General features: G+C 36.2%; 1 protein-coding gene across 5 annotated transcripts in view; it reads right to left on the bottom strand.

The window, feature by feature from the left end:
• TENM1 (teneurin transmembrane protein 1) overlaps nt 1-20,847 on the bottom strand; it is a 730,204-nt gene that overhangs the window by 315,918 nt on the left and 393,439 nt on the right. For 4 of the 5 annotated variants that reach the window (XM_090265126.1, XM_090265127.1, XM_090265128.1 and 1 more), the window contains 5 exons: nt 16,169-16,368; nt 14,717-14,927; nt 8,853-8,954; nt 7,122-7,316; nt 3,981-4,181 (listed from right to left, as the gene is read on the bottom strand). In XM_090265126.1, the coding sequence (XP_090121252.1) occupies nt 3,981-4,181; nt 7,122-7,316; nt 8,853-8,954; nt 14,717-14,927; nt 16,169-16,368 (909 nt within the window). The remainder of the gene's footprint in view (nt 1-3,980; nt 4,182-7,121; nt 7,317-8,852; nt 8,955-14,716; nt 14,928-16,168; nt 16,369-20,847) is intronic. The other variant, XM_090265130.1, reaches the window with a different exon arrangement.

Genomic DNA, 20,847 nt, shown 5'->3' with positions numbered 1-20,847 from the left:
AATTGTGGGAGAAGGGATGGGCTGGGAGGGGAAAGCAATGGGGGAAAAATGGGACAACTGTAATTGAATAACCAAAAAATAAAATTAAAAAAATAATAAAAATAAAAAATAAGAAAATAAAAAAAACCCAAAACATAATACTAGAAGTCCTAGCCACAGGAATCAGACAAGAAGAAGAAATAAAAAGCATCCAAATTGGAAAGGAAGTAGTAAAACTATCTTTATTTGCAGATGACATTATACTGTACATAGAGAATCCCAATGATCCATCCCACCAAGAAACTAATAGCAAAGGAGCAGGATACAAAATTAATATCCAGAAATCGGTTGCATTTTTTTAACAAGATGTGTAATTAGATGAGCAGTAATCATTTGGCAGGAGGTAGTTGCTAAGACCCTTTGTAATATCTTCTTTTTAAAAAAAGACTATATTTATTTATTGTTAGTAGAGAAGAAGGGAGGGAGAGAGGGAGACAAACATCAATGTGTGCTTGCCTCTCATGAGCCCCCAACTGAGGACCTGGCTCACAACCCAGGATATGCCCTGACTGGGAATCAAACCAGTAACCCTTTGGTTCACAGGCCGGCACTCAGTCCACTGAGTCATAGTAGCTAGGGCTCAGTTGCATTTTTATATGCCAATAACTAACTAACAGAAAAAAAATTAAGAAAACAATCCCTTTCACAATTGCTTCAAAAAGAATAAAATACCTAGGAATAATTCTACTCAAGGATGTAAAAGATCTATACTTGGAAAATTATAAAACATTGAAGAAAACGAAGAAAAGAAAAATAAGTGGCAGCACATACCATGTTCATGGATAGGAAGAGATAACATAATTAAAATGTCCATACTACCCAAAGCAATCTACAGATTCAACACTATTCTTATCAAGATCCCAATGACATATTTCACAGAACTAGGACAAATATTTCAAAAATGTATATGGACCCACAAAAGGCCCCACATAGCAACAGAGATCCTGAGAAAGAAGAACAAAGTTGGAGGAATCACATTACCTAATATCAAACTGTACTACAAGTCCATAGTAATCAAAACAGCATGGTACTGGTGTAAAAACAGACACATAGATCACCTGAATAGAATAGAGAGCGCAGAAACAAACCCACACCTTTATAGTCAATTAATATTCAACAGAGGAAGCAAACACATACAATGGGCTAAAGATAGTTTATTCAATAAATGGTGTTGGAAAAATTGGACAGATATGTACAGAAAAATGAAAACAGACCACCTTCTTACACTATGCACAAGAATAAATTCAAAATGGATCCCAACTCAAATGTTAGAGCCAAAACCATAAAAATCAAGAAGAAAAGATATACAGCAAAATCTTGGACATTGCTCACAGCAATTTTTATCAGTATATCTCCCCAGGCACGGGAAACAAAAAATAAATAAATAAACAAATGGGACTACATCAAACTAAAAAGTTTTTGCAAAGCAAAGGAAAACATCAACAAAATAAAAAGACAACCCACAGAATGGGAGAACATGTTTGCCGATACATCTGATAAGGGGTTAATATCCAAAACTTATCAAATACTTATAAAACTCAACACCAAAAAATCAAACAACCCAATTAAAAAATGGGCAAATGACCTGAAAAGACACTTCTCCATACAGGTAGACATACAGATGGCCAACAGACATATGAAAAAATGTTCAGTGTCACTAGCCATCAGAGAGATGTAAATTAAAACCACAATGAGATACCACCTCACACCTGTCAGAATGGCCATCATTAATAAATCAACAAACAACAAGTTTTGGCAAGGATGTGGAGAAATGGGAATCCTAGTGCACTGTTGGTGGGAATGCAGACTGGTGCAGCCACTGTGGAAAGCAGTATGGAGGTTCCTCAAAAAATTAAAAGTGGGTCTGCCTTTTGACTAGGTGATCTCACTTCTGGGAATATATACGAAGGAACCCAAAACACTAATTCAAAAGAACATAAGCACCCCTATGTTCATTGCAGCATTATTTATAATTGCCAAGATGTGGAAGCAGCCCAAGTGTCGATCAATAGATGAGTGGGGAAAACAACTATGGGGCATTTACACAATGGAATACTATTTGACTGTGAAAAGGAAGAAAACTTTACCCTTTGCTGATAGCATGGTTGGACCTGGAGAACATTATGCTAAGTGACATAAGTGCATCAGGGAAAGACAAATACCATATGATTTCACTCACGTGTGGAATTTAATCAACAAACTAAACTAACCAGGAAAATAGGGACAAACTCATAGATGGGGAGCAGGATGACAGCTAGTGGAGGAGTTTAGGAGGTGGAGGGATTGAGCAAAAAGGAAAAAGTTCTCATGGACACAGTGTGGTGATTGCTGGGAGAGGTATAAGGGGACTAAATGGTCATGGGAAAAATACAATAAAGATTAAACCTAAAGAAAAAAAAAAGAATTGGAAGGATGTTGGCAATCTGAGTGTCCCTGAAAAAAAATATCACAGGTCTTTTAATTGAAACTGTAGCAATCCAGAGTTTTTAAACAATCTCATATAACCTACACAGAAATGTTAATGAGGTGTTGCCATGAAACCGTCTTTTAGTATAAAATAAACTGTTTGCTCAACATCAAAAAATAAAATTATAACATGCAATCTTCTCTCCTATATTATTTCCATGTGAGGGAGGAAAAATTTTGTACAGTGAAGTATTAGATTAGAATTAATTCTCTTAACAGAGGTTTGCCCATTTCTTTATAGCACAGGATTTCAAACTTTGGTTCATGAGCTCATTTAGTGGCACTAAACATTTCACAGAGCAGCTATTGCTCTGCTCCTGGTTATCACATATCATTTTACACCCTTTACAAAAATAGTCAGAGGTTCTATAGGAGTTATCATTTAGTAATTCTATTCATTTAATGAGCAATTGGTCTGAGTATAAGAAGGAAAGTTAAAAAGAATAATTCATTAGTTAAGATGGGAAAACAAGTTATGTACACAAATTCCTGTAGCATGATGCTCTTTCTACTCTCTAGCGCTGAGTATGGTAAGGTTTCAGAGGATCTTGATGATGTGGTCAGGAAACATTTTATAGAACATCTAAAATTGGGAATATAGTCAGTAATATTTCATAACTATGTATGGGACCAGGTGGACGCTTGAAATATTGGGTAGATCACTCTGAAAAGTCCATGATTGTCTAATCACTATGCTGTATACATGAAATGAATACAAAATAATATTGAATGTAAACTGTAATTAAATGTTTTACAAAAATTATTTGAAAAAAATTGTAGTTGGTCTTGGTACATGGGTCAGATTTTCATTGGTGGAAATGTAATAGCATCCCTTGCTGAGGAAAGGGCAGAGAAAAGTGTGATGTACGTATTGTGGATAAGTTTAGCACACAGATTACTTTAGGAAAAGGAGGGGTTTATGCAGAAAGTGGAAGTAGAAGGCAGTTTGGAAACAGACATTTAAAGTAGTTTGTAATAAGAGGCTAGGCTATTTGAAGTTTATCTATGGACAACGGAGAACTGTGGATGATATTAGGGTAGGGAATAGGACAATGAAATCAAGCTTGTGGGAGTAGTGATTGGGCAACATTATGGCAACATATAAAGAGAGTTCCTGGGCTAAGCTGTGTTTCTAAGTGATGGGACACCCAGTGGAAATATGTAGCAGGTGGTTGGAAATGAAGTATTACTTGAGTTTGGGGAAATATCTTTATAGTACTAATAGTAAGAGACTTGGGAATGAATGAAATAACAGCAGAAGAATATAAAATGAGGACAGAGGCTCCAGCACAGACCAACAACAAAAACTCAGCAGTATGTTGCATATAAAAATCCAGTAAAATACTAGCCTAGGAAATACTTGGAAGACCCTTTAGACCCATGAAAATTATACAGATGAGCCTTAAAGGGGTACTACCTTAAGGCAAAGACCAGTAAGAACCTGGGAGTGTGAGAAGGAGATAACTCCAAGGTACCTGCTGAGCAGTCAGATCCTGTCCACTTGGGGTCGCAGCTGCACGTTCCAGTGTCCAGAAGAAATGTCCCATGTCCTGAGCACTGCTCTTGACATATAGGAAGTGGAGTTTCACAGTTGATTCCTCCCCAACCAGTTGAACAGTGACATTCTCCTTTCACACAGATGCCATGGCTGGAACACATTGGGTCCAAGCAGTCCTCTGAAGGCCCAAAATGAGGGAAAAGGTTAAAAGTGAATAGGTATGGCCAATATACAACACTGAGATACATTAATTTCATAATATTATGCTATGTCTGCTGTTTTAATTAGGGAATAATAAGACTGAGATCAACAATGACTTTAAACCAGAAGATTATTAACACTTAAAAATATGGTGTGACCTCATAAAGATTGCATCCTAAATTTAGAAAAAGGAGGAAATGATACATATGTTTTGTGAAATTGTTAGCAGTGTGTAGCACTCCTACAAAAATGAGTGAATGGACCAGTGTAGCCCTTTGATTGGAATTCCTTGGCTTTGCAAAAAATGCCTGAGAATTTTTGATAAGTCATTTCCACGTCTTTCCTGAAATTGGAATCACAGCTTCCAGAAATGCCTTTTACTTAATGTGCATAGAGGAGTTGATATATTTTAAAGTTTAGATTGTTCAAGGTATTGAGTGAAGTGACTGCTGTTGCATGAAATCATACAATATACAAATTTATTATAGCCCCTCATTTATTCCTTAGGAGCACTAAAAATACAACATACTAAACTCAATTAAAAAATTCCTATGGCTTCTCCTTCTATCAGGACACGGTGACAGTTTCTAATGTTTCAGAATATCACAGACTCCATTCCTTTTGCCTGATTTTGTGAGTCTGGAAATTTCTGAACACATGTATAATTTTTGGACACACATATACATTTTTGGACAAATGTATAAACTACATTAGAAGTACATTCTTTTTAAAATTGTTTTTCTATTTAGTTGTCCTAGAAGTACATTCTTATGCTTGTCTTAGGGAGAATTGTTTTATGCTTTGAATTGAGTGACCAGGGAAATTAGAAAAGTTGATTTCCAAACTTTTAGTCTTCCCATACAAATAAGATGAGACAAAATAATTTACCACGATGCAGATGTATGCTTTGAATTACTTTTCCAGCAATGGAAAAAGACTGATAACAATTTGCCATGATTTGCAAGACAGGCCTCGTTTTAGGGTGTGGTGTGGCCATGGAACAGAGTAAGTTTAAACAGCATTGTTAAGTTAGCATGATTGCCATTAGGTGATCTCAGGGTCATTAACACAATGCTTTAATACCTGAGCTAATCAGCAATTAAATATCAGAAAGTACATCTAATTTTATTCATTCATTATTTGGAGGGGAGGGAGAAGTCTAAGGTACAGAATGTTGTTTTAGAAGGAAGCCATTTGGTTATGTTAAAGTACAAGGAAATTCTAATATGTAATAAGTAACTTATATAATTTATTTTATTAAAAGGTCACCTTCAATGAATAGGTAACTTATACTTAAATAAGAGGCCTAAAGTCACATGGCTGAAGGGGCCAGGCAGGCGGCACACAGGAGTGAGACAGACTGGATGTGAGAAAACAGCGTGTGCTGGGAGTGAACTGAGAGCAGCTTAAAGCAAGCTGTTGCTTCTGAGCTCCAGTTGACAGCCACCACATAGGAATGTCAGACCAGGGTTATCAGATTTTTGAGCTGTTCATGAGAGGCTAGCAATTGAAAATTTTCTGTGACATTTCTCTATTTTAAAATTTTGGCAAATAAGTCACATTAAACAACAACAAAAACAACGCCACCACCACTGCATGAACCAAACAAAGCCACCCATAAGCCCAGTTCAGCCTGTGGGTTCCTGGTCTCTGATGTCTGACTTAAAGCATTGGTGTTCACATTGTATTTGAAAACTTCAGGCCATTAAATATAGTATTCCACGCTATCTTGGTTATACTACAAATTTGTTTAGTGATGCCTAGAAGGTTAAGTCCTTTTTCAGCTGCTCAAGGAATTTAAATAAAAGGGTATAAATTCTTTAGGTTAGTTTTTATGGCAAATTGTAGATGTTGCAATAGCACCATTGGGGGGGGCGGTGTGAGTCCATAGAGCATCTAACATTACAACTTATATATCATGACTGCAGTTGGATCACCATACAAACAATTTCTAAAAGTACCTCAGGAACTCCGGTGCCTCAACATTCATTGGAACAAATATAATCTTCACACCAAAATTCTACTACTGCTAATGGGAGGTGAAAAGCTAAACTCTTGCTTGATCATGGAGTGGAATGAGATTAAATCCTTTAGAATGCTGTATAATAGTCTTAATGAGCCATCTTTAAAAAGCAATTATAGTGTATTTTCAGCAGCCTCTTTCCTGAACAATAGTTGTGATGAGACCATCTCCCATGGTAATGGTTTAATATTATTTCTGAAATCAGTCTTATTTGAGGAATGTGGCATGACAAAGGTCTGATTACTAGTAAACTTATTTTCCAACGTGACTCTTTAAATAATAAAACTAGTGTCATTTCGAAATATGTTTTGGGTGTGTAAAGGATCCTTTGGGGTGAATTTTAATATAAAGGCACTGCCTTGAAACTCATTAGTGATAAGTCTGCCTCTTCAGGTATGGAGGTCAAGTTTCAACATGAGGTATGTAAAAATAAATAATATGAAGCAATCATAATGGTAATTACAAACCACTCCAAAAGAAAACATTCACGAAGTGGTTCCAAGTATGCATATATTATTATTTTTATTATGTGCTTTAAAGTAAGATGTAACCTAGCGCACTTTGTAATAATGAAAGCATGTGCATCAACATCTAAAATTGTCAGTGTGGAAATTCTCAAGTTATAAAACACTGTTAAAATGGGGGAGGGAATGCCATTTTTCATTACTGCTTTGCCAGTGTCACATATACGGCCTCATGTTAATAGTAGAGGCTCTCAGGAGAGACATGAGCTCCCCTGACTCCAATTCCCAGTGCCATGTACAAAGCAGACATGTTTGGGCATTCATGGGTGGCTAATAGCACTTCTATCTGTACTAGAGGGATAGAATGGTGCCTTGGACAATTCAGTGGGAGAAAAAAAGCCTGAAGCAATTGATTGGAATGGGCTCTGACCTTCCTCGCATATTTCTCCTTTGTATCCTGGCACACAGATGCAGACTCCCATGATGCAGGTGCCATGGCCGAAGCACGTTGGGTCAATGCATTGTTCTTCTGGAACATCACACTCTGGCCCCTTCCAGCCATTTCGGCAGACACAGTGTCCTTTCTCGTATTCTCCATTCCCACCACACAGAACCGGGCATGAATCTGAAGATTGGCAAATGAACTTGTAATGTTCTCATAATGCTTTTAAAATCTCCAATGAGCAATTTTCTATTGATTCTTGTACAATATTTCAGGCAAAGAAAAGAAACCTGTACTATTTCTGTCTTAGCCTTTATTAAATAGGCACATGTTTGTGACTACAAACAGAATTTTCCTCTTATGGGAGTGGGATAAAGATAAAATATAAACCTATCCTGAATGGAGAAATTATTTCAAGTATTTGATTTTAATTCCATCACGCACTTAAATAATAATCATCATTTGTATAAGCTAGGGGTTTTCTTCTTTTATAACCAATACATAGGGAGTTTTTCATTTTACAGATTGTTATCTTTAAAAGGCTATACATTTAAAGAGATTTAGGCTGGACAGATGTCTATTCCAATAGCACATTGTGCAGATCTTTATTAGAACACTTACTCCGCTTTGTCACTGCTTGCCTCCTTATTGAAACTGTGGGCTCCTTGAGGGCAGTGCCTATATCTTCTGTCTTACTTTTTAAAAGACTTTATTTATTTATTTTTAGACAGGGGGGATGGGAGGTAGAAAGGGAGGGAGAGAAACATCACCGCATGGTTGCCTCTGTGCGCCCCCAACCAGGGACCTGGCCCACAACCTAGGCATGTGCCTTGATGGTGAACCAAACCAGTGACCCTTTGGTTCACAGGCTGGCACTCAATCCATTGAGCCACACTAGTCAGGGTCTATTTTATCTTTTAATACTAGTCATCACCTCCTCCTATCCCCCACCTCCTCAAGATCTACCATGGTTCTGGGAACCCAGCAAGTGCTATAGAATTCTCTGTTGAATAGAATTTAACCTAAGGAGATTAAGCAGATGAGAAGGCTGAGATTAAAGTATTAGCAGACTGAGGACTATAAGAACACACAGAAGATGAGAAGAAAGCACCTCTAAAGTCGTAACTGTAAGCCTGTGGCAAAATACAATGTGATTTACCTAAGGCTTTTCAAGAATTAAACTGTGGACAAGTGTAGGAAACAGTAAGTTTGTTGAGTTTAACTTCTGACTTTCTAGTCTTTACTTGCTAGGCTATGTGCCCATTTGGTGACTGGCCACTCCATCCAGTTTACATAGGTATGCAGAAGCAGTTACTTACTTTTCCCACTCTTAAATTTCATCCATTATGAATCAGTTTCTGTAGGACATAGAAATATCATGTAGTGGTTGAGTCAGACAATCCAGGTACAAATCCCAGCTGGTTAGGTAACCCTGGATAAGTTATTTCACCTCTCTGAGGTTGTTTCTTTGCCCATAAAACTAAGATAATAGCACATCTACCTACTAGGACTATGGAAGGAAGTAGGAATTAAAAGACACCACACAAAGTGTTTAGAACAGTTCCTGGCAGAGTAAGTGCTCAACTTTTGGTAGTGGTGGTGGGTAGTGTTGCTGTTATTGCTGCTGCTCCTATGACCACTACTGCCACCCCTCTTCCTCCCGAGTTCTCAGATGACATCCATTTCCCTAAATCAATCAGAATAACAGAGCAACATTACCTCTAGCACAGTCAGGCCCAAGGAATCCTGGAAAACAATGGCAATGGCCAGAGATACACTCTCCATTTCCATTGCAGTTAGTCGAACAGTCATCCATTATTTCTATTAATAGAGAGAAAAAGAAAAATGAACAAATCTACAGGCCATAGAGTCCTTAATTTTTTTAAAATTGCAAAGACTCTGGGCCTATAACAGTCTTGCTCTCTGCTGTCTATGGAGCATTTACTATTTAAAATAGATGCCAAAGATTTCTGTAAGATGTCACATGCAGGTCCAAATTATTAAAAGCGCCCTGGATTTGCTGAATTGGCTATTCAAGAGTTGAACTAAAAACCAACCTCATCTCTAAAGTGCATAAAGGGTCTGGATGAATTGTATTCTTATGAGACATTCATGATAAAGCTAAAAATGTACTAGGATTATAGGACATTTCTCAAATGCAAAATAGGCTTAAAAATGCAACCAGAAGACTGAGTATACTATTTATTTTTCAAAATTAGGTTGTAGCAAATAAAATTTTCTTCTCTAGCACCTTAAAAATGTTTACTCTACTATCTTGATGGCTTAAATGTAATAATCAGTATTTCATTTTCATTAATAAGTGACAATGGAAGGCTTTTAAAGTAAGTATTCATATTAAATTCACCACCACTAAAAGCATTGGAACCTAAGTATTTTGTTGAGAAATGTTTCCTTGAGTGTAAGTGCTTATCAGTTTTCTGCCACTAATTTCCCTTCAATCCATTCTTAGAGAAGAACAGGTTTTAGGGGAATTGAGAAGGTTTTAAAGGTGCCCATAGGTAGTTCATGTGGTGCATTGTAACAGAACTTGCATAAGTCTTCGGTATTTCGACTGAAAAGGGACAAGGTTTTCAAAAGCCAGTCTCTGAAAATGACTTTAAAAATTACAATGTTGTACATATGAAATTTATATAACATTGTTAACCAATGTTACCTCAATAAAATTAATTAAAAATTTAAAAACTGTTTCTAATTTAAAATTGTATTTGCATATATAATAGCATTAAATTCCAAGTCCATGAACTATGATGATATGTATGTGTTGCTCATGTAGTTTTTTTAAAAAATCATCTTCTTATTACTCTTTTTCTGTATGTTCTCTATACTTAGCACTCTTGGATTCTGTGTTTTATATTCTGGAACATTAAACTCATACTTCTCATATGCACCAGTTTTTCCTTTCAATCCAAATTATCTACTTCATCTAACTCAGTTGCACTGGGATAAGCTATTTCCATTTAGAGGAAGATATTCTTGGCATCTTCCTCTGAACTATGAGCATTTATAATGACGGTTAAGAAATAGCATTTCTTCAACTGAGGTCTTTTGACCACCTTGTGACCAGGCACTTAAAACACAGATGTCTGGGCTTCACTCCAGATCTACTGAATCTGTCTCTGAGGAATGTGGCCCAGTAATCTACACACTGACAAATACAGCAGGTAATCCTGCAGGTACCCAATGCATTAAAGCATGGAGAACCAAGGCTTCAAATAAACTTCCATAGTTAGAGAACTTTGGATCTAGACTTGGAGTTCTGCCCTGGGCAGAATAAACGCAAGAGGAAGGAAGTGGTATGTAGTCCAGTTAGGGGAGCCTCCGCAAGCTGAGCATGAATCCAGTGGCTGTGTGGGTAGCCATCATATTATTAATCAGGGGACACCATCCTTCTCAACCCCATGCGAATACATCAGATAGCCTTTTGTAGGTTATGATGATCTGTTCTCTTATCTTTGTTTTAGAAAACTGAACTGGTTAAGACATTGACATTTGGCATTTCTGAACTACAGCTGGGGTGGCAAGAATGTAACATTTGACAGAGTGCTAACCATTTTAAACTAATGAAAACATTTGTTATTTTCAGAAAATCATTAATGTATTTAAATAGTCATTGTGAAAAGGCACAAAAAGTCTTCTTTTTCATACTAAGATGGAACAATTATTTCTCGACTTTCTACTTATCTAGCTTTCTTGTACTAAGCAGTATTGACAGCTTTTAAATCCATATTTGGATTTCCCCTGCCCTGGATGGTTAATAGGAGGCTATGGCGGAAGCTTTCAAAAGTAAACATAGTTGAATTTAATTTCATACCTGTTCCTATTGACAACTTTATGGAAATAGTCTTGTGGGAATGTGGTTATTGTAGAAAAAACATTTAATAAAGTTTGCTATCAAAATAAATAAAAATCCCTACACCTTATTGACTTATCTAAAAGCTGTCCCTGGGCCCGCACTGCTGCACAGAGCTTAACAGCAGCAATGCTAATGAGAAGAAAAGGCAGTATAGGAGGTTTCGGAAGCTGCCATCTCCACAGGGTATCAAAGATGCATTGGGGCAGTCTAGGGACTCCAGGAGGATGGCTACAGCACAATCACTTAAATAGCCAGTAATGATAAAAGAACCTGTTTGTCTATTTCTGTTGGCCTCCAGGAAGCTTTGCCTTCTATCTTTTGAATCTTACTGCAGAATCACTTCTTAGATACTAGTTCGTTAGAGTAGAGAAACATTCTCAAGTTCTATGCTTATAACTCTGTTTTTATACTAGAGTCGAAAGCCCCTTAATATCTGCACGTGCACTGATGATGAATTTTGCTTCTGGCAGGTTTTCTCATAAGATAAACTGAAGGTAATGAATAATCCACGGATAAGTATGGTCTAAAGGGCATGGACCTTGGAATCTGGCATATTGGGTGTTTTGCCACTTGCTGGCTGTGAGACTTTATCAAATCATTTACTCATTCCAAGCCCGTTTCCTTATTTGTTATATAAGTATCACTATACATATGCTATCAGGGTTGTGATGAAAATCAAACAAGATAAATGAATGTAAAGCATCTAATATAGTGCTTGGGGCAAAGTGGCACTGCATATATTATCATGTTACAGAGCAGACTGGCTGAGATTACAGGATACTGACAACTCTGCCCATGTTACTGGAAAAATAGTATATATTAATAAAGACCAGGGACTAACCTATGTTACTCATTCAATAAATGTTGGTTATTAATACTGTTTTGAGCCTGTGGATGAAAAAAAGGCCACCTGCAAAATGTGACAAACTCAGGGAGGACTGCATGGAGGCCTTACAGTGGACTCAAGAGACTGAAAGTGACCACATAGGATGGTCTGCAATTAAAACTTTCTAAGTAAAAATGAGTCATGGTAGGTAGCCATGTCCTAGGCAGTAATTTTCCCTAACAAAGGCCAGTGTTTACCTTAACTGAGCCTGTCTGCTGTCTTTTTTTGTCTTTACTATAACATACCTGATAGCATGCCTTTGCAATGTCAAAGTCATTTCCTTTTTTCTGGACCCTTCAAAGCACAACTACCCACCAGAACAGAGACCACAAATTCCCTCATTGTTATTATTATCCTGCCAATTGTTAACTGTTAACTATCCTATACCCACTAATGTAAAAGAAGTGTGTGTCTATTTGTTTTATGTTTTATCCAATCCGAGAGACTTCCACTCTTTGCTCTCTCCTGCCTCCCTAATCCATCACTAATGGATTTCAGGTAACCCCCTTAGGTCTCCCCTTTGATTCTGATGTATAAAATAAGTAGTGAAACTGTCATTTTCCAGAGCATTTTCTCAATCCATTGAGATTTTGCTTTCTGGAAACTGTTATCAGTTTCGTGCAAATAAACTCATAAAAATATGTTTCTTATGATGATAAGCCTTATTAGTAGCAGACCAAATAGATTTAAGATCAATGAGCTGATTCTAGTATTATAAAAAGGAGAATAAGCAGCATTTAGAATGGTTAAACTCACACAAACCTTAATTTGTTTAATCAAATATTTTAGCCTCTTTTAATTAAAATTTAAAAGAATTATAAAAACATTAAAAAATTAATAGGGAGAATTTAGTGTAATTACCTTATGCCTTTGATTTTTTTTTTGGAAATGTACTTGGATTTTCTTTAAGTAGAATTAAAGGAGAAATGTTTTTCTTTTCATCTTAAAAGACAATAGAATAGTAAACAAACTGACTTGCATAAGGAAAAAACAAATATGTTGTTGCATAGAAAAGTGACAGCTTAATATCTGAAAAATAACACTTATATTTCAAAGGTTAGGTTTTTTTTAGGAGGAACTAGGAGAGAGAAAAAAAACTCCAAGCATGTTTCTGGATCTATTAATCCCCCCCCTTTTTAATGTATTGAGGTGACACTGGTTAACAAATTTATACAGGTTTTAGGTGCACAATTCTACAACACATCATCTGTGCACTGTATTGTGTGTTCACCACCCCTAGTCAAGTTTACTTCCGTCACCTTTTATCCCCCTCTACCCTCCTTCACTTCCTTCTACCCCTCCAATCACCAGATTGTGGTATGTGTCCATGACTTTTTCATTTTTCTTTTTTGCTCAACCCCTCCACCCCTAACCAACCCCCTCACAGCTGTCAACAGCTCTCTATTGATTTTTTAAAAGGTTAATAGTTTAGTTAATGTTTTAACTTAAGCTTAGGGGTAAGGATAATCAGAAGAGAAAATGATCTTTCCAAATATTATAGAACTTCTAATTGCTCTATTTCTTAGGAGAATTGCATCCTCTCATAACTCACTGGCATTTGTATTATCAAAATTGGGCCTTAATAAGAAAAATATCATGAAAGGTGTGTGTCTTTTGAATCTGCCCCAATGAGTCTGTGAGTGCCAAAACAGTGTCTTGAGTTAAAATATTTTTTTTCTAATTTAACACATACTTTCTCTTTTGAAGATATAAAATCAGTGGAGTATTTCTCTAGGGGAAAAATCATCAGTGTCTTTTTACTGTCTTTGTGATTGAATGAGGAGAAAGTTGTTGATAATCTTATGGATGGAATATCATTTTCTACTGACTCAAGTTCTTCAGCACAAAGTAAAAATAGAACATAATTGTTATAAAGAGCAGATGGTATATCTATTAACAGTCAATACATCTTCCTAAACATATGTTTGAACAGGTTAACTAAAGGATAAAGGGGCTGTAGAAAACTGACAGCTGCAAAACATTTTCTCTTCTGTTAAAAGACTAGTGTTTTAGGAAAATTCACACAGTAAAATACTATGTCAATGAGTTTTTTACCCTTAGTACTCTAAAATTGCTAAAGAGCTCAGCTTTATTCACACAAAGGGTCAAGGGGAATGAATTTATTTTTTTATTCAAAATAAATAAAGACAAGAGTGAGATGTTTCTTCTTGACTAGGGTGAACTATGAATAAGAGTGGGTAAAGACATTGTATTAAAAAGAACATGTTTTAAAAGACCCAGAGAACACTGAAAGAACCATTGTGATGATTTTTAAACTAAAAAATTCTAAAAGAAAGGGCTTTGCATGACCCAAGTTATTATTCTTTAAGACCCTTCTCTAAATACTCGCAGGATGTATTTTGAAACCCTAGAGAGATTGGTTCTAGAATCAGTCATTGTAAAGAAGAACTTGGCTGATGCTAATTTTTCCATTTTAGAAGGTGTTTACTTGTTTTTTGTTTGTAATAGATCTTGAATTAACAGAGCTTCCCCTGCTTAGTCCATTCTTTACTGAAGCTGTCCTAGGTAGCCTTAATGATAATGTCATCCAGATCATTATTTCTACTGAAAACATACTAAACGGTGCGTGGTAAGTATCCTAAAATAGCAGCAAATAATGGAGTTTTTAAAGAATCTTAATCAGCATTTAAACAACATTAATGACAATGACAATATAAGCCTTTCACATAGTGACCTATACTGAATAATGAGTTTGAAGCAGAATGAGCAATAAGTTTAAATAACAGCTGTATTACTTTAATCACTGATTCCGTCTTTTTTGAGTTATGCTGTCAATTCACAATAGTAGCCAAGGTAGCTTACCAATTGCAGTAGTTAACACAAATACTTGTTCCATCTTTTTTCCATCATTATAAAATGCCAGATACCAAGGCCCTTGGTCCATGTACTCTATGAAACCTGTCTCCTGCAGTGAGGTTAAGATCAGGTTCCGAGGGGAGTGCTGGCTGTCATCAGAACCCTTGGAGTCTTGCTTGACCAGCTGCTTTCCATCCATGAGTTTTACAAAATCAAACTGGAACAGATATAAACACACATATGAACCTCTATTTTTATTTCTAGACTGAACAAACATCTCTGACTTCAATTGCCCTATTTCATACTTTGCTTTTGGAGGTGGGCAAAGAAGAAGAAGGAGTTACTCATTTTCAAGTAAATTTAAACCCGATAGTATAATATTAATTCTGAAAAAGGTTCACTATACTTACAAACCTTTCAGTTTTAGGGTATTCAAAATAGCCATTTAAAAACAAATAAACCAAGAAATAGAAAAACTCTTGTTTAGTTTTATGCAAGAGAATCTTGATATCTTACTAAAGTATCTGATAGAAGACACTTGAAAGCACACATGCCCCTTAGAAATGTTACTATGACCTTCCCTACAAATTAGGGACTTTTATGTTTTTTAAAACAAATGAATAAACAATCACAAATCTGACAATATTCATCATAATTTAATATTTTTGTAGTAGCATATTTAGATATTCAAAGGATACCTTCCTTTTCATTCCTAATCAGTGGACGAACACATGGCATGTGTACCCTTGAACATTGTTTGAATAGTCACATTTGAATGACATTCGAATCCCCTGCCTGGTCTGACAAGAAGGTAAGTTTTGGACTGCAGTTCCATCAGCTGAAAACAAAGCAAAGCCCTGGTGCTAATGATTCCTTATGCTACTCCTTAGATGGAGCAGGCCCCCAAATGAGTTCATGTAAGAAAGAGATAAGGAAAAGAAAATGAGAGGAATTAGGTTGCTAAGGTTTGTAGAAGGGCTTTGTAAACCATAGATGTTTTACACATTTGAGTTATTATTAACAATAACAAGGAAATTTTTCTAGCTGCAAGACAAAGTCTGCCTTTTTGATTCATTTTCCTTATGATATACATACCTTCACTGGGAGTAAGGGTGATGGATGTATGGAACCAGTGAAGGGGGAGTGTGCACCATAGCTACACATGATGAGGGGACTGGGAAGGCTCATGATCATCATGTTCTGGGAAACAGAATTCAAGTTTCCATAACATTTTCTTAAACTCCCTTTTCTGAATCTGCTCTGCTAAATACAATTCCTTATCTCTTAATGACAGGTTTTTTTTTTCATTTGCATCAATGTGACTATTCTGGATTATTTACTCAATACAAAGATTGTTTGCCTTCACCTTTGACTCCCACATGTTTCAAGTCACAAACCCTGAAGTAGTCATCCCAACCCCCTTTCAAAGGGTCAGAAAGTACCTGTAATATCACATACCTGAGTGTGTGTAGGTGGAATGTTTCTTCTGCCATAAATTCCCAGCAGAGAGTCCTTGGCTAAAGAAATATTGAATTTCAGATATACTGGATGGTGGATAGTAATCTGGAAACGCCAGAATAAGCCAGGGGGAATGGTCTGCATGACCTGTGCACCAATGTCAACTTCTCCGGTATCTATTGCTCGTCCCTTCTGAAATACTGGTTTTAAAGGTAAAAAAAAATTATACATAGCATTAATCTTAATTTATAAAGCAACAGTGTTTAGTTTTTCAAGAACAGATACATCAAAATGACTTACTCAACTCTTTCTTCCTCCCTGTACCACCCATCTTTCAAGGCTTTACCCAAATTAAATATCTTCCAAGGAGCTCTCCCTGAGAAATCACTATATTAGTCTCCTCTCTATTAAACTACTATTGCATTTATTTCCATTATTTGGCTCACCTTAACCATTATTTACTGAATGCTGTTTCTGAAGCTGCAAGATACAAAGATGAATAAGATGCAGTTTTTGCTCTCAAGGAGCTTTGAATATAACAGAGAAAATAGGACAAGTACACAAATAGCCATGTTGTAAAAGAATATAAATAAGTATTTTGGTTATTCAAAGAAGGGAAAGATATTTGGTTGGAGGATACTCCTCATTCCTAACTGTCTCTATTCCCTTTATCTTCCTTTAGGTTTCTCCTTAGCAGTTATCATGACCTAACATACAACCTGTTTTACTTATTTACTGTTTATTGCCTGTTTGCTCCTAATACAACAGAAGCTCCATGAGGATGTGGGTTTCTTTGCTGTTGTTCATTGCTTTATCCCCAGAACTAGAAGAATGTAGGCAAGTAGTATGTGATGAGTAGATAGAAGAAATGCCTTAAACCAAAACAAAGGGGAGAGAAAGTTGCAAAGCTAAGGTGTATACATAGAAGAGCAGTTGGAGATAGAACTGGAGGAAAAGGATGGCATCATATTATATAGGACTTTGAGCGCGAATCCTAAAGGGTGTATTTAATAAAGGATGGAAAACCACTGAAGGTTTTTAAGAAGAGTGGAGATGTCTTGGTACATCAGAAAGGCTAATCTAAAAAAAAAAAAAAAAAAAAAAAAGGCTAATCTTGCAGCAGAAGATGATTTAAGCAGGGAGACACAAGAATGATATAGGAATTATGGGACAATAATTCAGGTGAAATGACATGAAGATCTAAATTTAGGGTGGGCCCAATAGCTCATGTAGAAAGAGCACATTCTAGTCAATTGTAAAATAAACAACTGGGACTATATCAAACTAAAGAGATTATGCACAAAGAAGGGGAAAATCAATATATTGAAAAGGCAACCTACAGAATGGGAGAAAATATTATCCAACTATATATCTGAAAATATTATATATATATAATATTAACCCTTTTTGTATGATATATAAATATATATATCTTAGAACTCAATTACAAAAAAGAAAATAATTCAAATTAAAAAATTGGCAAAGGACCTGAATAGACATTTTTCCAAAGAACACACACAAATGGCCAATAGGTATATGAAAAAGTGCTCAGTAATTCTTGGGAAAATACAAATCAAAACTATAATGAGATACCTTTTAGGCTTGTTATCATCAAAACAATAAGAGATAACAACTGTTGGCGAGAATGTAGAGAAATAGGGAGCCTTATATTCTGTTGGTAGGAAGGCAAAATGGTATAGCCATTTTGGAAAATAGAATAGTGGTTCCTCAAAAAATTAAACATTGAACTACTGTATGACCCAGCAAAACCACTCCTGGCTATATATCTGAAGGAACTGAAATAAGGATCCCATAGAGACATCTGAACACCCACGTTCATTGCTACATTATTCACAATAGCCAAGACATAGAAGTGACCTAAATGACCTTTGATAGATGAATAAGAAAATGTGATACACACACATACACAGAATAGAATAATGGCATATTATTCAGCCATAAAAAGGGAAGGAAATGCTGCCATTTGCAACAAAATAGATGAACCTGGAGAGCATTATGCTAAGTGAAATAAGGCAGACAAAGACTAGTGCTATTAGTTACATGTGGAACTGAAAAAAAAAGAAAAGCTAATTTTATAGAAACAGAGAACAGAATACTGGTTGCCCGGGCTGGAAGGAGGGAACAACAGGATGATGTAGGTGAAAAGTACACATTTCCAGTTATGAGAAGAAGTTCTGAGGATCTAATATATGACATAGTGACTATAGTTAAAAATATGGCATTATATAATTGAAAGTAAAACTTAAGCCTTTTCATCACACCCAAATAAGGAGTTAATTATGTGAGGTGATGGATGGGTCGATTATCTTAATCTTAGTAATCATTCTATTGTGCAATGTATATGTACTTCAAATTATCATGTTGTATACTTTAAATTTAATACAATTATATTTGTCAGTTATCCCTCAATAAAGTTTTGAAAAATCACATATTATCTGGGAAGTGTAAAACAGGATTATCCTGAAGAATGGTGCAAATATCAATTGATTTCATATTATTATATTAATATATTTAAAAGTATTATTGTAATTTCAAGAGTAAATATTAAAAAGCAAAAAATTATTTTCTGAACTAGCACAGAAAAAAATAATATCAAGATAAAAATAGCTTAAACAAAAGCAAGAAAGGGAAGACACAAACTAGGATGGTTAATGAGAAAACATAAAAGAGGGAAGATAAATTTCATGTATCTACATCTATAATTAAAACAAAGAGCAATGAACTAAAGGTTTGTGTTAAAAGGTAAGAACCATCATTTTGAATCAGAAAGTGAAATTGAATTAATTTTTTTTACAAAAAATATATCTCAAATATAGAATTATTTCCTCAGGAAGAAAAGGGGAAACAAGGAGAGAAGGAAGACACCGTAAAGGGAGTCTATAGCAGAGCTCCTCAAAAATTGAATGGGCATAAGTAGGGGGTCTTGTTAAAGTGAAAATTATGAAAAAACAGGAGGCAATTCCCATGGGCTCTTCTGGGCGACTGGGAGTCTCCACCCCTCCCTCTTCCCCTCTCCCCCTTCTGTCCCCTCTCTCCCTCCCTTCCCCCTCTCTCCTTTCCCCCCTTTCCTTGCCTCCTTCCCCTTGCTCCAATAGGCCCCTTGAGGTGGAACCAAGAGCTTCCCTCTTCCCTCTAACCGCTTTTCCTCCTTTCCCTCAGAAAAATAAATAAATAAATATGCAAATCATGATTCTGTCGGTCTGAGGTTTGATATTTCTAACAAGTGCCCATTAAATGCCCATGTGGAGTGGTCCACAGCCCACACACTGAGAAGCGAAGTTCTTAGGACACTGGGACACTAGGTATAAGGGCTAAGGGAAGGTCAAAACTGACCCCATGATTGTGAGTCTGGGTGACTTAGTGCTGGCAGCAAAAACAAGAATCCTAGAAGGAGATAGTTGGTGTGGGAGGATATTGAGTTTGGACAATCAGATCTTCATTATTTATTGCCATATTTTCTCATGATTTCTGATGTACTGGTTTAGTATGTATTTCTGTGGAACTATTTTGTTATGTGGCGGTGGGAAGAAAAGGGATACAAGAGAATTGCCTTGATCTTAAGCAAGGAGGGAAAGCTCAATTTGGCTTCATTTCACACCGCCTTTATACTTTTCAGCCATCGACTCCTTTTCCACGCCAAACACAGTTTAAAAACACACATGGTCTCTGTCCTTTGTGTTCACCCGTTATAAAATTAACAGCCCATTAAGAAACACACCTGCAGTGGCTTTATTCAGAGGCCAATGCCTTACAGCTTTTAACTCCCTAAAATACCTCCATTATTGCTTTTTGTGTTAAGGACAAGAGTAATAACTATTTTAAGAATGTTCACTGTTAACTGTTAATAATAGATTTCAAATGCAATTTTGAACATAATTATGTACTAGAGGACACATAATTTTGTGGAATTGACATTTATAATAAAATATGCCCTTCAAGATGATGAATGACCCACTGAGGACCTTCTTTTTCACCGAAAGTTACTTTTTTCCCTGTGAGACAAAACAGTTTGGTCCCCAAAGGGTTGATTATGCATTTAACTCTTTTTTCCCTTTTTTAAAAAATATGCTTTATTGATTATGCTGTTACAGTTGTCCCAATTTCTTTTCCTTTTGTTTCCCTCCACCTAGTGACCCCTTCCCTCCAGTTGTCCCTCCCCTTAGTCCATGCTCATTGGTTGTGCCTATAGTTCTTCTCAACATCTTCCTGTCTACTCCACTCCCTCCTACTATGCTTCTTAATTCTTGCACCATCTCCCTCCCTTTCCCCCCTTCCCCCTCCCTGCTGACCACCCCCCATAATGTTCCCTATACCTATAATTCTTTTCCCACTCTCGTTGCCTACTTAGTTTATCTTTGTTTCAATTCCCTAGCTTCTGTTGTTGGTTGTTGTGATACAGTTTTCATTTTAATATTCATAGTTTTAATCCTCTTTCTCCTAAACAAGTCCGTTTAACATTTTATATAACAGTGGTTTGGATCTAATGAACTCCTTCAGTTTCACTTTGTCCTGGAAGCACTTTCTCTGTCCTTCTATTCTGAATGACAGCTTCGCTGGATAGAGAAATCGTGGTTGTAGGTTTTTTGCTTTTCATTACTTTGAATATTTCTTGCCAGTCCCTTCTTGCCTGCAGAGTTTTTTTTTGGGACCCCTTTGTG

The sequence above is a fragment of the Furipterus horrens genome, unplaced genomic scaffold (assembly GCF_987537825.1).
Source record: "Furipterus horrens unplaced genomic scaffold, mFurHor1.1.pri manual_scaffold_17, whole genome shotgun sequence".
Classification (NCBI taxonomy): Eukaryota; Metazoa; Chordata; class Mammalia; order Chiroptera; family Furipteridae; genus Furipterus; species Furipterus horrens.
The sequence above is the reverse complement of the archived record's forward strand: the minus strand, read 5'-3'. Positions and strand labels throughout refer to the sequence as shown.